The 17,125-nt window shown below is 48.1% G+C and overlaps 1 protein-coding gene across 1 annotated transcript in view; it reads right to left on the bottom strand.

The window, feature by feature from the left end:
• Positions 1 to 17,125, bottom strand: part of TULP3 (TUB like protein 3) — a 362,459-nt gene that overhangs the window by 127,928 nt on the left and 217,406 nt on the right. The window contains exon 7 of the mRNA XM_030214120.1: positions 1,240 to 1,352. Coding sequence (XP_030069980.1) covers positions 1,240 to 1,352 — 113 coding nt within the window. The remainder of the gene's footprint in view (positions 1 to 1,239; positions 1,353 to 17,125) is intronic.

Genomic DNA, 17,125 nt, shown 5'->3' with positions numbered 1-17,125 from the left:
TCTCATATTCAGCATCACCACTTTATGTCATATTCCCCCCCGCCCCCAACGTCCAGAACTGCTGTTCCATGTCCCCACCCCCTCTCCGTTCAGCATCACCCCTGTGTCCATGGTCAAATACTCCCCCCATGCCCAGCATCTCCCTTCTTTGTCCCTATCCCTTTCAGAGTCCAACTTCTCCCCGCTTAACACCATCTCTCTCTGCGCTGTTTCCCCCACTTCCATGTGATCCAGCATCTCTCCTGTCTTTTTCCTCTCTGCCCTGCCTAGTGTTTCTCCCCTGTCATATGTCCATTCCCCACAGGTTGGCATCTCTCCCCTCTCCCCCTCTCTACCCTCCAATCCAACATCTTTCTTTTATCCTTCTTCTACAGTCTGGCATCTCCCCCCTCCCTTCCTAGTTCCCTCATGGTAGTTCAGTATCTTTCTTGTCCCCCTCCCTGCAGAAGTCCAGAAGCTCTTCCTCTCCCTATCCTCCACACCCTGCAAGTCTAACGCCTCTCCCTCAGACCCTCCCTTCCTCCCACAGCCTCCCACCCCCCGCCTCCAAGAGTCCAGTCCTTTTCTTTCTTCCTCAGATCCACAACTGGTTCTTTGAACTTTTCTTCTTTGCCATAAGCAGCTGCAGGAAGTTGCGGTAGAAGGGTGGGACACAGCAGAAGGAAGGATCCTGCGTTGGCCCTGGCTGCCTGTAGGAGCTGCAAGTTGCTGCTCACAGTTCAAAGGGCAAGCAGGGGGAGCTGAGGATGAAAGAAAGAGAGGGACTGGACTCACGGGAGCAGGGGGGGCTGCGGGACGAAGAGTGACAAGTGTTGCACCTGCAGTGGAAGAAAAGAAGAGGGCAGGGAAGAGAGGAAAATGATACAGACTTTTAGAGAAACAAAAACAAACAAAAAAACAAAACAAATCAAAACAAAAAAGCAACAGTCAGCCGCAGGGCTGGAGATTCACCGAATACTTTGAAGGCCCTGACAGCACACCACTGATTTCTCCATACCCAATTTGCTCTCCTTTAAATACTTGTATCAAGAAGCCATACCCAAGACCACCAATCCACCTTCTTGTATTTTTACAACTTTATATTTTTACACTGATGGAGACAACCAAAAAGACTTTTTCTTTTTTTTGCACTGTGATGCTGCTTGAGGAAGCAGTTTCCTCAAGAACACTCTAAGGATAATGTCTTGTATGCTCAACATTCACCAGACAACTATGGCTCTGACTAGGAATGCATCTCACCTAAGCTTGCCAATGAAACTCTCACCCTCACGTGACAAATCGGTTGGGTCAACTGAAATGAGGTAGTTTGATGTCTTGCTCTTCTTCCTTTTCCTACCTGCAAGGATGAAAGTCTGGAAAAAAAATCAGATCATTATCAAGAATTCTACTAGAATTTGGATGTTTTCTCTCCTCTATCCCCCCAGTCAACCATCCCACACACATACTCCCACTTGCCAGTCAAAGAAAGGCCTCTTCAATCCAGCTTCCTCTTCCCCTCAAACCACACAATTAGTTTATGTGAACAAATATGTCTGTGTGTATATCCCTCTAAATAAAATTGACTATAGACAGTTTACATGCTCTTGAACATCTTCCATATTCTGGTTTATCAGAATATCAGATACAAATGAATCTAAATCCGTTCCAAAATGTATTTGCTATGTAAACCACTTTGAATTATATTCCAGATAAGGCAATATAATAAAACCAAACAAAGCCTATCAGGGAACAAAGCCTATACCCCAAACAGAAACTGAATAAGTTTCCACTCTCCCCCCCCCCCCCCCAATTCTATACTTAATGGAAGCACCTCTGGCAGCAAAACAGAGTTGTTTACCTGTAACAGGGTTCTCCGTAGATAATAGGGGAATGCAGCCAATCTCCATGGTGACATTACTAAAGGAGTCTTGTGGGCTGAAGCTCTCCTCCAGCTCAGAGACGTCTCTGAACCCGCACTGGGATTCCCACACTAATCTTGTCCCCCCACTCCCCATCTCAGAGCTGAGACGGAGACAGCGTGAGTACTTATTCCTGATGAATTTTCCACTTAGTCCATTCTTTTTATTTGAGGGGCAGGGCTAGTGTGGCAGCATTTCCCCGCTGTCTGTGGAGAACTTCTGTTATGAGGTCCAAGTGTCTACTTTACAAATGTCTGGAATGGAGGCAAGGATCTGAGGTTGGCAATGGAGGCAGCCTTTGCTCAGAGTTGATGAGCTCCAGCATGCCCAAGTGGGTTGAACCTTGCAAGTGTGTAACAAAAGGCAGTGCAATTCAGTTGGACACCATTTATTTGGAAGTGGGCATTAGGATTATAAGTAAATAAAAAATTGAGGTCCTCTGCAAATCTCGTAGTGTAGGGAACTTGGGGGGGGGGGGCTCAGACCCTTAATATTTGTATGTTCAGAGTACCCCTCTGGATAATGAAACAAGGGCTACCTGTAAGATTTATTTCATCCTCCCCTAACTATTCTGTGTGCTGTTTTCAATCCTTGCTAACTAGATTAGGCCTGCAGGGTGGCCTTGTGAAATTGTGCAAGGACAGCCATATGACCCCACACACCAACTGACTAGACTGGATCAAAAGAATATGTTTACGCATTTAGTGTGATTTGTTGATGGGCGAAAGGGAAGTGGACCCTTCACTGAAACACAGATGTGTGTGGGTGGGAGATGGTTATACAAGATCTTTGAGAGGGAGGTGCGTCATGAGAATGGAAAAAAAATGTTTTTCTGTATTTTTGCTGACCAATGTTAAGGTCATGTCTAGGGTAAGATACTGTACAAAAAAGCTTAAGCGTTTACTGACAGTGAACTTTGATACAAGCTTTTAGAAGATAAGTACATGCATATAGAATGGTCCAATGTAATTAAGATAACTTTAATGGATATTTAGATTTATATTAATCTTTGGGTCTATACAGTTTGAAACCACATTATATCTAGACAGTGAAAAGGGAAAGCTGGGAACAATCTGCTAGCTTAACCACAGGTCAGCTGGTAACATAGTAACATAGTAGATGGCAGAAAAAGACCTGCACGGTCCATCCAGTCTGCCCAACAATTCAAACTCATATGTGCTACTTTATGTGTATACCTGACCTTGATTTGTTTGCCATTTTCAGGGCACAGACCGTAGAAGTCTGCCTAGAACAAGGCCCACCTCCCAACCACCAGCCCCACCTCCCCCCACCGGCTCTGCCACCCAATCTCGGCTAAGCATCTGAGGATCCATTCCTTACTTTATTACAGCAAAGATGGCTTAGTTATAGTTTGGGTATGTGATAAAAAAAGTACCTGCTGAAATTGCATGAGGAGGGGGACATGGAATTTGTAACAGAAGGTATAGTGGGAGAGAAGTTTCTAGTAGGTGGGTGAAGATAGCATGACTTTGTGACTCAGGATCAGGTGGGATGATGTAACTGCTATTCTAAGAATTGCGGCATGAACTGATAATTGATAGGATAAAAGTCAGATGTGGGTGAAATAGGAAGGAAGATGATTGGTTAGTGGGACGTGCTAAGATGGTAATTAGTTTCCAGATTATTGTATAATATGTATTGTATAAACATGAATGACAGACTAGTATTCAGGGGGGGGGGCTCTTTGTTCCCAAGGCAGTGAACTGGCTTGGAGACAAAGGGGTCTCTTTTCTGTATTTCAGACTTGCTAAAAGCCTCTGCTTGAGCCACTAGTTTCCAGAATAAACGTTTCTTTTTATTTCACTTCTGGGTGTTCCAGCAATAATCAGTTGAGGTTTATCTAACAGAGTGATTATCAAATGTGTGATAATCGTAAGAAGACACCAACAGTAGCTTCCAGATAATAAAGTAAGGTTCATCTACAATCCAAAGCATATAGGGAAACTTCTACTTGTGTAGGGTGAGCTGGAGAGAAGAAAACTAGTAAGATACAAATTGGCTGAGATAAAAATCAAACTATTTTGAGAAAGAACTTGAGATTGAATTGGGTGTAGTGTGGGTAATGACATAAGAATAGCCATAATGGGTCAAACTAATGGTTCATCTAGACCAGTATCCTGCTTCCAACAGTGGCCAATCCAGGTCACAAGTACCTGGCAGCAGTGGTATAGCTACGGGGAGCCTTGGCCCCTCCAATTTGGGTTCAGGCCTCCAAAGTCTGCTGATTTGGTTGGTGGAGGTATACAAGCCCAGCCAGCAAAAGCTTTACTGTGGCGATATTCACCGCTGTACTGCTTGCCCCGCTTCCCTCTCCCTTGCGCACATGCTCGGATTTAATGAAATTGAGCATATTAGAGCTTCGCACAAGCTCAATTTCACTAAAACCGAGGATACGCGCCAGGGAGGGATAGTAGTGCAGGCAACAAGGTGCCAAGTATCACCATAGGAAGGCTTCTACTGGCAGGGCTTGGGGACTCCCACTAGCCCAGGTATGTGGGATTGTGGTGGGGGCAGGGCAAAATGTGTCGTTGTCCCCCTACTTCGGGCTTAGGCCCCTCCCCCTGTCAAGGTCTGGCTACGCCTCTGCCTGGAATAAACACAATTAGTACATAAGTACATACAGTGGGGGAAATAAGTATTTGATCCCTTGCTGATTTTGTAAGTTTGCCCACTGACAAAGACATGAGCAGCCCATAATTGAAGGGTAGGTTATTGGTAACAGTGAGAGATAGCACATCACAAATTAAATCCGGAAAATCACATTGTGGAAAGTATATGAATTTATTTGCATTCTGCAGAGGGAAATAAGTATTTGATCCCCCACCAACCAGTAACAGATCTGGCCCCTACAGACCAGGTAGATGCTCCAAATCAACTCGTTACCTGCATGACAGACAGCTGTCGGCAATGGTCACCTGTATGAAAGACACCTGTCCACAGACTCAGTGAATCAGTCAGACTCTAACCTCTACAAAATGGCCAAGAGCAAGGAGCTGTCTAAGGATGTCAGGGACAAGATCATACACCTGCACAAGGCTGGAATGGGCTACAAAACCATCAGTAAGACGCTGGGCGAGAAGGAGACAACTGTTGGTGCCATAGTAAGAAAATGGAAGAAGTACAAAATGACTGTCAATCGACAAAGATCTGGGGCTCCACGCAAAATCTCACCTCGTGGGGTATCCTTGATCATGAGGAAGGTTAGAAATCAGCCTACAACTACAAGGGGGGAACTTGTCAATGATCTCAAGGCAGCTGGGACCACTGTCACCACGAAAACCATTGGTAACACATTACGACATAATGGATTGCAATCCTGCAGTGCCCGCAAGGTCCCCCTGCTCCGGAAGGCACATGTGACGGCCCGTCTGAAGTTTGCCAGTGAACACCTGGATGATGCCGAGAGTGATTGGGAGAAGGTGCTGTGGTCAGATGAGACAAAAATTGAGCTCTTTGGCATGAACTCAACTCGCCGTGTTTGGAGGAAGAGAAATGCTGCCTATGACCCAAAGAACACCGTCCCCACTGTCAAGCATGGAGGTGGAAATGTTATGTTTTGGGGGTGTTTCTCTGCTAAGGGCACAGGACTACTTTACCGCATCAATGGGAGAATGGATGGGGCCATGTACCGTAAATTCTGAGTGACAACCTCCTTCCCTCCGCCAGGGCCTTAAAAATGGGTCGTGGCTGGGTCTTCCAGCACGACAATGACCCAAAACATACAGCCAAGGCAACAAAGGAGTGGCTCAGGAAGAAGCACATTAGGGTCATGGAGTGGCCTAGCCAATCACCAGACCTTAATCCCATTGAAAACTTATGGAGGGAGCTGAAGTTGCGAGTTGCCAAGCGACAGCCCAGAACTCTTAATGATTTAGAGATGATCTGCAAAGAGGAGTGGACCAAAATTCCTCCTGACATGTGTGCAAACCTCATCATCAACTACAGAAGACGTCTGACCGCTGTGCTTGCCAACAAGGGTTTTGCCACCAAGTATTAGGTCTTGTTTGCCAGAGGGATTAAATACTTATTTCCCTCTGCAGAATGCAAATAAATTCATATACTTTCCACAATGTGATTTTCCGGATTTAATTTGTGATGTGCTATCTCTCACTGTTACCAATAACCTACCCTTCAATTATGGGCTGCTCATGTCTTTGTCAGTGGGCAAACTTACAAAATCAGCAAGGGATCAAATACTTATTTCCCCCACTGTAAGTATTGCCATACTGGGAAAGACCAAAGGTCCATCAAGCCCAGCACCGTTTCCAACAGTGGCCAAATCCCTAAAAAGTACAAAACATTACGCTGCTTATCCTAGAAATAAGCAGTGGATTTTCCCCAAGTCCATTTTAATAATGGTCTATGGACATTTCATTTAGGAAGCCGTTCAAACCTTTTTAAACCCTGCTACGCTAACCACCTTTACCACATTCTCTGACAACGAATTCCAGAGTTTAATTACACGTTGAGTGAAGAAAAACTTTCTCCAATTCGTTTTAAATTTACTACTCAGTAGCTTCATTGAATGCCCCCTGGTCCTGGAATTTTTGGAAAGCGTAAACAGACACTTCATGTCTACCCTTTCCACTCCACTCATTATTTTACAGACCTCTATCATATCTCCCCTCAGCCACCTTTTCTTCAAGCTGGCGTCGGATGCCTTTCTCCTCCAGTCTGCCGTGTGCCTGTAGTCTGGAACAGAACTGAGGCAGCTTGTGATTGGTCTGAGAGGCAAAAAGGTCCACAGAGGGGGTGCCCCACTCTCGGAAGATCTTGCGTACCATTCTGGAATGGAGCGACCACTCGTGCGGTTGCATGACTCTGCTCAGCCTGTCGACCAGACTGTTGTTTACGCCTGCCAGGTATGTGGCCTGGAGAAGCATGCCAAACTGGCAGGTCCAACGCCATATCCTGACAGCTTCCTGACACAGGGGGCGAGATCCAGTGCCCCCTGCTTGTTGATGTAATACATTCCAACCTGATTGTCCGAATTTGGATGATTTGGTAGGACAGCCAATCCCTGAAGGCCTTCAGTGCGTTCCAGACCGCTCGGAGCTCCAGGAGGTTGATCTGAAGATCTTGTTCCTGGAGGGACCACACCCCCTGGGTGTGGAGCCCATCGACATGAGCTCCCCACCCCAGGCGAGATGCATCCATCGTCAGCACCTTCGTGGGTTGCGGAATTTGGAATGGACGTCCCAGGGTCAAATTGGTCCGAATTCTCCACCAGTGCAGCGAATTGCGGCAACTGACGGACAGGCGGATGACATCTTCTAGATTCCTGGTGGCTTGGCACCACTGGGAAGCTAGGGTCCATTGAGCAGATCTCATGTGAAGACGAGCCATGGGAGTCACATGGACCGTAGAGGCCATATGACCCAGGAGTCTCAACATCTGCCGAGCTGTGATCTGCTGAGACGCTCTGGTCTGGGAAGCGAGGGACAGGAGATTCTGCGCCCTCGCCTCGGGAAGAAAGGCCTGAGCCGTCTGAGAATTCAGCAAAGCTCCTATGAATTCCAGAGATTGGACTGGCTGGAGATGGGACTTCGGGTAATTTATCACAAACCCCAGCAGCTCCAGAAGGTGAATAGTGCACTGCATGGACCGAAGAGCTCCTGCCTCTGAGGTGCTCTTGACCAGCCAATCGTCGAGATACGAGAACACGTGCACCCCCAGCTTGCGTAGATACGCCGCAACCACCACGAGACACTTCGTGAACACCCGTGGTGCAGAGGCGAGCCCAAAGGGCAGCACACAATACTGAAAGTGCCGTGTCCCCAGACGGAATCGGAGATACTGTCTGTGAGCTGGCAGTATCGGGATGTGAGTGTAAGCGTCCTTTAAATCCAGGGAACATAGCCAATCGTCTTTCTGAATCATGGGTAGAAGGGTGCCCAAGGAAAGCATCCTGAACTTTTCTCGGACCAGATATTTGTTCAGGCCTCTCAGGTCTAGGATGGGGCGCATCCCCCCTGTTTTCTTTTCCACAAGGAAGTACCTGGAATAGAATCCCTGCCCTTCCTGCCCGGGTGGTACGGGCTCGACCGCATTGGCGCTGAGAAGGGCGGAGAGTTCCTCTGCAAGTACCTGCTTGTGAAGGGAGCTGAAGGATTGGGCTCCCGGTGGGCAATTTGGTGGAGTGGAAACCAAATTCAGGGTGTATCCACACCGCACTATTTGGAGAACCCACTGGTCGGAGGTTATCAGAGGCCACCTTTGGTGAAAAACTTTCAACCTCCCCCCGACCGGCAGGTTGTCCGGCACGGCTACTTTGATGGCGGCTATGTTCCCATGGATCCAGTCAAAAGCCCGTCCCCGGCTTTTGCTGTGGAGGTGCAGGGGGCTGCTTAGGCACATGCTGTTGACAGGAACGAGCGCGCTGGTACTGTCCCTGTGCCTGAGGAGGCCTTCGGGCCGGCTGGGAGTACCTACGCTTGCTGTAGGCGTAGGGTGCAGCCTGCCGGGCCCGGGAAAAACGTCCACCTGCAGAGGTGGATGCTGAAGGCGCCCGGTGGGAGAGCTTGTCGAGAGCAGTTTCCCGCTGGTATAGTTGGTCCACCAACTGCTCGACCCTCTCGCCGAAAATGTTATCCCCCCGGCAAGGGACATCCGCCAGCCGCTGCTGGGTGCGGTTGTCCAGGTCAGAGGCACGCAGCCAGGAGAGTCTGCGCATCACTATACCTTGGGCCGCAGCTCGAGATGCCACATCACAGGTGTCATAGATACCCCTTGACAGGAACTTTCTGCACGCCTTCAGCTGCCTGACCACCTCCTGAAAAGGCCTGGACTGCTCCGGAGGGAGCTTGTCGAACAGGTCCGCCAGTTGCCGCACATTATTCCGCATGTGAATGCTCGTGTAGAGCTGGTATGATTGGATGCGGGTCACGAGCATGGAAGATTGGTAGGCCTTCCTCCCAAACGAGTCCAGAGTGCGAGACTCCTGCCCGGGGGGGGGGGGGGGGGGGCGCCGAGGTGGTATCCCTCGAACTCCGTGCTCTCTTGAGAGCAGAGTCCACGACCGCCGAGTCATGAGGCAATTGAGGCCGCATCAACTCTGGGTCTGAGTGGATCCCGTATTGGGACTCCGCTTTCTTGGGGATGGTGGGATTAGATAGCAGCTTCAACCAGTTCCGAAGCAGTGTCTCCTTAAGGACATTGTGCAACGGCACCGTGGAAGACTCTCTAGGTGGTGATGGATAGTCGAGGACTTCGAGCATCTCCGCCCTCGGCTCATCCACAGTAACCACGGGGAAGGGAATGCTGATAGACATATCCCTGACAAAAGAGGCAAAGGAGAGGCTCTCAGGAGGCGAGAGCTTCCTCTCCGGTGAAGGAGTGGGGTCGGAGGGAAGGCCCACAGACCCCTCTGAGGAGAAATATCTGGGGTCCTCCTCCTCCCCCCACGAGGCCTCCTCCTCGGTGTCGGACATAAGCTCTCTCAGCTCAGACCTCAACCAGGCCCATCTCGACTGCGAGGAACCACGTCCTCGATGATGGCGTCGAGCGGTGGACTCCTGCGCCGGCGGGGACGAAGCTCCCTCCATCGACATCGACGGGGACTCCACCTGAATGGTGGTCGACACCGGTGCTGCAAGCGACGTTGGAGGCCTCAACATCGGGCCAGAGCCCGCCGGCGCCTCTATCAACGGCGCCGGGGGCGCAAGCAACCCCGGTGCCAGGAGAGCCTGGCGCATTAGCATTTCCAGGATCCCGGGAAGGATGGCTCGGAGGCACTCGTCAAGGCCCGCTGTCGGGAAAGGCAGGGGGGCCGGTGTGGGTGCCGGTACCGGAAGCTGCTCGGGTCCAGGAGACAGTACCGAGATACCCACGCAGCGACACCTCTTCGACTGAGGGGGAACGCTCCTCCCGGCACTGCCGCTTCCTGGGCGTCGAGTCGTCCCTCGATGTCCCGGAGCTGGCAGTCCCGTGCTCTGTGGGCGACCGATGACGGTGCTTCTTGGCTTTCTTGTGATGCCCGTCATCGGCACTCAGCGGAAGAAACGAGGAGGAGGTGGAGCCCCCCCGGCCTCGAGGTATCGGATCCAACAGGGTTCGGTCCCGATGGCCCTGAGCAGCGGGAGTGGCCGGAGCAGACTGCCCGCGCGGCCGCTCACAACCACCGTCACCGGTAGGCCGGCGGGCCAAAGGTATCTGTGCTCCTGGGGTCGATGCCATCGTGGTCGTTGACATCGGTACCGGCACCGAAGACCCGGCTGTCGACACCGATGCCGTCGAGGTCGAAGGGCTGGCGTAAGTTCCAAAAAGACGGTCCCGCAGAACTTGCCTCGCCACCTGTGTCCGCTTTCTTAAGCCGAGACACAAGGTGCACGTCTTGGAATTATGCTCCGGGCCGAGGCACTGGAGGCACCAAGGGTGAGTATCGGTCAGTGAAATCTGCCGGCCGCACCGACCACACTTCTTGAATCCGCTCGGGACCTTCGAGGACATCGACGGAAAAATCGCGTCAGCGAAGTCAAAATCGTCGATGGTGGCGGTGAAAAGCACACCCGAAAAAGAAGAAACAACTGCGCGGCCACAAGGCCGCAACGACGTGCCCTTGCGGCTAAAAACGACGAGGAAAACTCTTTTTCGCTTTTTTATTTTTTTTGGAAAGAAAATTAAACGCGAACGCGTACCGAATAAAGAAAAAACCGCGGCTAGGCCGCAGGCCGGTTTCCGGGGCTGACTAAGAGAGAGACGGGAACACGTCTCTCTCCAGTGCAGAACAGAAAAAAACTGAGCGGGAACGGTCATGCACGGGCGGGAAGACAGCCGCGCATGCGTGGTGGGCGTGCCCTGCGTGCGGGACCGCCCGCGAAGTTTTTCTTCTGGTTGGTGGGGGCTGCCGTGGACGTCAACCCAGTCGTGAGAACAAGCAGCCTGCTTGTCCTCGGAGAATGTGGTAAAGGCGGTTAGCTTGGCGGAGTTTAAAAAAGGTTTGGACAGCTTCCTAAAGGAAAAGTCCATAGACCATTATTAAATGGACTTGGGGAAAATCCACAATTTCTGGGATAAGCAGTATAAAAATGTTTTGTACTTTCTTGGGATCTTGCCTGGTATTTGTGACCTGGATTGGCCACTGCTGGAAACAGGATGCTAGGCTTGATAGACCTTTGGTCTTTCCCAGTATGGCAATACTTATGTACTTATATTTAATCCTAATTCATTGAAAAGGGGTGTGTTCCTGTTGGTCATTTCCTTAGGCTGAGGTGTTTATGTTCCTCAGTAGCGGAATTCAAAACTCAGGCAGTGGATATGGCTGAAAGGTTTATTCAGAGGGATTACCTGACTGGTGTGGTTAAGAAAGCCAACAAACGGGCTTTATATGCTGATCACACATGGCTTTTTCTACCAAAACAGAATGAGACAACAAGTTCCCCAGTGTGTGTTCTTCCATATTCTTCTCGAGCTACGCTGTTGATGGTATAATTCATAAGCAATGGAATGTGCTTGCGGTGTATCCTACTTTCTGTGAATATCCAAAAATAGCATATAAACAATGAGCAAATACGGGTGAAATTTTGAAGGTTTCTCAAACTGATCACTCACCTGGTGGCCACTCCCCATGTAGCAAATGTGTTTATTGCAAGTTTTCTTTGACTAACAATTATTTACTTATTCCTGGAACCACTAAAAGATTTTATTTTACATATGGGATCTCCTGTGACAGCTCGCAAGTAGTTTATTGAATTATATGTCTATGCCGCTTATATTATATCGAGCAGACTAAAAGGAAGCTGAAACAGCGAATAGCGGAACATATTAGTAATATTAAAAATTTGAAAATGGAGACCACTAGTAGCTCACTGGGTATCCAGTGGCCACGTGGTTGATGATTTGCATTTTGTGGCTCTGTCACAGGTGGTCTTAAAGAGAGGTTGTGATTTCAGCGAGCCTTTGTTGACTTTAGAACAAAGATTTATCTTTTACTGGAACACAGTTATGCCAGGGGGATTAAAATTGGAGGTGGAATGATGATTGCAATTTTGTAATCAATTATTGCTGTATTATCATGTCGGGTTTCTATTTAAACCCGGAAGTAGATTGTAACGCTATTTCCGCCCAGATTCTAGGGCGCCGACTGCATGATCTGGAACTTGGCCCTCCGGTAAGCAGCCGCACATTTTCTTTATATATTTTTCTTTATTACTTGAGTTTGGTTCATAGAATGATTGAAGGTAGTTTTTGTTGGTAGGTTTATTACTTATTGTTTTGTTTACAGTGATTTTGTTTGCTTCTCCTGAGGAAGATACATGAAATGAGGTCGCACACTGGGGAGCAGAGGAGCTACTGATCTTTCTTGCTTCTTGCTTCTGGGATTTCGTTGTTGCTTACTGGTACCCTCACGACATGGCAGCCAGATCGGTTTAGAAAATAACATTCTCTTCTTTCTACAGGAGTTTTATTTTGGACAACAGCAGTGGTGTGCTGGAGCCAGCTCGCACCGGCTCGCAAGAGCCGGTTATTAAATTTTTTAACATCTTGCGAGCCGGTTGTTCTGCAGGGCGAGCCGGCTCCAGTAAATGAGGTAAGCATGGCAGGAGGACGCCACAAGCTATGCTTACCCCGTTTACCTCACCTCCCACCACTACCCTTGTTTGCCTGCGCCACCCAGCGATTCTCCTCGCTCCCCTGCCCCCCCTTCAGCCACCCATACCCAGCGATTCTCCTCGCTCCCCTGATTACCTCTGTCGAAGCGGCCGTATTATTGAAAACCCTGCCCGTCTAGCCTTCCCTTCAAGTTCGTTCCCTCAGAGTCCTGCCTTCTGACATCATTTCCTCTTTCTGTAAGGGCGGGACTCTGAGGGAACGAACTCAAAGAGAAGGCTAGAGATGGGCAGGGCTTTCAATAATGCGGCCGCTTCAAAGGAGGTAATCAGGGGAGCGAGGAGAATCGCAGGATATGGGTGGCTGGAGGGGGGGCAAGGGAGAGAAGAGAATCGCTGGGTATGGGTGGTTGGAGGGGGGCAGGGGAGAGAAGAGAATCACTGGGTATGGGTGGCTGGGGGGGCAGGGGAGTGAGGAGAATCACTGGGTATGGGTGGCTGGAGAGAGAAGAGAATCGCTGGGTATGGATGGCTGGAGGGGTGGCAGGGGAGAGAAGAGAATTGTTGGGTATGGGTGGCTGGAGGGGGGGCAAGGGAGAGAAGAGAATCGCTGGGTATGGGTGGCTGGAGGGGGGCTAGGGAGAGAAGAGAATCACTGGGTATGGGTGGCAGGAGGGGGGCAGGGAAGAGAAGAGAATCGCTGGGTATGGGTGGCTGGAGTGGGGGCAGAGGAGAGAAGAGAATCGATGGGTATGGATGGATAGAGGGGAGTAGGGGAGAGAAGAAAATTGCTGATATGGATGGATGGATGTGAGGGCAGGGGGGAGAGGAGGGTTGCTGGACATGGATGGAGGAGATGGAAGGGAGAGAGAAGAAATGCTGGGCTTGGATGGAGGGGAGGGAAGAGTGAGGAAGGAGAGATGAGATGAGGTAAAAGGAAGAGAGGAGAAAAACTGCACATGGATGAAGAAAATAGGCAGAAGCTGGATCCACTGGGCAGTCAAGTCTGTGGAGGACCCAGCTTTTACTTATGGATGTAGGGCAAGAAATGAAGAAGAAAGGTGGAAAATAAAGAAATAAATGGAAAGGAAGCCCTGGAAACGGAGTTAAGAGGACAGATAGCAGCAGAATCGGATACTGGGCCAGCATGATCAGAAAAACACAAAGTCACCAAACAACAAAGGTAAAAAAAAATCATTTTATTTTCATTATAGTGTTAGGAATATGTCCACTTTGAGAATCAGGTGCTCAACATTAAAAGTTTATATTTACTTATTTATGGCATTTTATCCCACCCACATTAAACATGAATTAGATTGGAGCCTGGGATCATTTAATTTTTTTTTGTCCTGGAGTAATGCATTACCCCCCAAGGCTCTCTACCCCGCTATAGCCAGCTCTACAATTTGGGGGAGGGGGCTCAGAGGTGGACTGGGGAGAGAGCCTGTTGTTAAACATTTACCAGCACACCACTGGACAACAGTCTATTTATTTGCAGCATTATGTTCAGTGATTAGGCTAGACAGCAGAGTGTATGTGTGTGTAGCATGAATGTTGTAGGAGTGTATTTGTATATTAATAAATACTTTTGATATTGTTTCAATGAGTGCCTGGAGTATCTATGTCTCAATACATTTGTGGTATACTTTACTCCAGTTTTTTTCATTATTCCTAGTTTTGTGGTTTAATTAAATTTTAACTGCCAGACCCTCAACCATTTTTCTAATGTTTGGAGATCCCTTCTCATTGTTTGTACTCCCTCCAGGGTATCCACTCTATTGGCTATCTTCATGTTGTCCGCAAAAAGGCAAATCTTTCCTTCCAACCCTTCAGCAATATCTCTCACAAATATATTAAACAGAACAGTGACATATTCAGCACAGATGAAGGAGTTAAATCCGTGAGCCTCCAGTAAGTAACCCAGTGGTCCATCGTGATATTGAATAATATGGGTGACAAGAGAGCTTTATGGAACCTCACATATAGAGGAGGAGACCCAGGGCGAGGAGATATGACCTGATTGTTTTACTTGTTAGGATCTTAGGAAACCGTGGAACCAATTTAAGACAGTTTCACTACTACCAAAGTGGTCTAATAAGTATAACAATATGATATGGTCAAAGGCACTGGACAAATCAAATTGTAAAATTATGATTTTTCTGCCCACGCTGAACTCGTTTGCAATAAGGGTGGTGAGTACTGTCTCATTTCATTGTATTTATTACCATTTATATACCCCTCTTATCCAGAGTGGTGAACAACTGAGTGGTGTCTCAGTGCTAAAGGATGGCCGCAATCCCGATTGTATACTATCAAGATTGGAAAAGGCCTGTAGGAACGCCATGAGCTGTCTAGCTACTAAACCTTCCATCACTTTTACCAATAAAGGAATAGAGACTACAGGTCTATAATTAGATGCTTCGCTTCTATTGGCCTTGGGATTCTTTGGGATAGGTGTTAGAATTATTTTGCCATACTTTTCAGGGAATAGCCCATTCGATAACATGAAGGATAGGTATGATTGTAAGCAACTGATGAATAGGTTGGGCGCTAACCTTAGAAGATAGCTGGGGTATGTGTCTAAATACATTGTTACATTGCGTACTTGGATAGAAAACTTTTACCTGATCCAATGTGGGAGGGGAGTAGTCAGACCATGTTCTGTATGCTGGGTGGAATATAGCAGAATTGACAGAAGAATATATTTGTTGAAGGTTGAAGGAGCCTTTCATTTCTTGTCTAATTTTATTTTTTTTTTCCTTAAAGTAATTCGTTAGTTGGTCTGCAGAGGGAGTAGATTCATTGGTTATGGTCAGGGATTGCATGTTAAGTAGATTATTAACCAAAGAATAGATTGTGGTATTTAACGTGAACCCATCTACATATTTAGTATAATAGTTCTTTTTTTTTTTATTTGTATTCTTTTAGTAATTTTTGCCAGTTGTTCCAGTTGTCTTCTGTTTTTGCTTTGAACCATATTCTTTCTAGATGCCTGCATGATCTTTTTATCTCTAATAGTTCATCATTGAACCATGGAGACAGTTTTTTTTTTGGTAGGTCTAATCTTTGTTTCTGCAGGAGCTATATCATTTAAAAGATCTAAGCATGTGGAGGGGCATAATTGAACGGGGCGCCCTAGTTTTCCTGAGGGCGTCCTCGCAGGACGTCCCCACGAAGGGGTGGGAAAACCCTTATTATAGAAACAAGATGGGCGGCCATCTTTCGTTTCAATAATACGGTCGGGGATGCCCAAATCTCCACATTTGGGTCGACCTTAGAGATGGTCATCCCTAGAGATGGTCGTCCCCAATTTTCGGCAATAATGGAAACCGAGGACACCCATCCCAGAAATGACCAAATCCAAGCCCTTTGGTCGTGGGAGGAACCAGCATTCGTAGTGCACTGGTCCCCTTGACATGGCAGGACACCAACTGGGCACCCTAGGGGGCACTGCAGTGGGCTTCAGAAAAAGCTCCTAGGTGCATAGCTCCCTTACCTTATGTGCTGAGCCCCCCAAAACCCACTCCCCACAACTGTACACCACTACCATAGCCCTTAGGGATGAAGGGGGGCACCTACATGTGGGTACAGTGGGTTTGTGATGGGTTTTGGAGGGCTCACATTTACCGCCACAAGTTTAACAGATGGGGGGGATGGGCCTGGGTCCGCCTGCCTGAAGTGCACTGCAGTACCCACTAAAACTGCTCCAGGGACCTGCATACTGCTGCCATGGAGCTGGGTATGATATTTGAGGCTGGCATAGAGGCTGGAAAAAATATTTTAACATTTTTTTTAGGGTGGGAGGGGGTTAGTGACCACTGGGGGAGTAGGGGGAGGTCATCCCAGATTCCCTCCGGTGGTCATCTGGTCATTTACGGCACATTTTTGTGGCTTGGTCGTTAAAAAAAAAGACCAAGTAAAGTCGGCCAAGTGTTCGTCAGGGACGCCCTTCTTTTTTCCATTATCGGCCGAGGACGCCCATGTGTTAAGCACGCCCTAGTCCCGCCTTCGCTACGCTTCCGACATGCCCCCGGGAACTTTAGTCGTTACCACGATGGAAAGCAGTTGAGGGCGCCCAAAATCGGCTTTCGATTATGCCGATTTGGGCGACCCTGGGAGAAGGAAGTCCATCTCCCGATTTGTGGCGAAAGATGGGTGCCCTTCTCTTTCGAAAATGAGCCCTATAGTGTTTCAGTAATGTACGAAATTTCATGACTGAGAAATGGATCCTAATAGGTCAAAAAGTATTTTGGACCAGAAGGTAGAGGGATCAATTGTACCTCTTGATGTGAAGGAGGAGACCTGAGCTTTTATTCATTTATTTGTCCTCTTTCCAGTGCAGGGTAAAGATAACTTATTATGATCAGACCATGGGACAGCAGTACATACAGGATTATAAATAAAGACATTTTTTGGATCAGTAAACCAGTATGTTAATAGATCCAACTGATGGCTTTTGTTGTGAGAAGAATTTTGAACGGGAATAGAGAATTGCCAAGTTTTAAGGAAATCTAGGAAACCTTTAGTTTGTGGGTCTTCAGGTTTGTCTAAATGGAGATTAATCTCACCTATCAGTAATAGGATACCTGATCTGACATGTGTTAGAGATGAACTCAGTGATTTCCTCTTGAACTGCATTCCAATTACATGGAGGACGGT

This window comes from Microcaecilia unicolor, chromosome 9 (genome assembly GCF_901765095.1).
Source record: "Microcaecilia unicolor chromosome 9, aMicUni1.1, whole genome shotgun sequence".
Lineage (NCBI taxonomy): Eukaryota > Metazoa > Chordata > Amphibia > Gymnophiona > Siphonopidae > Microcaecilia > Microcaecilia unicolor.
This window is presented reverse-complemented; position numbering and strand designations above follow the sequence as displayed.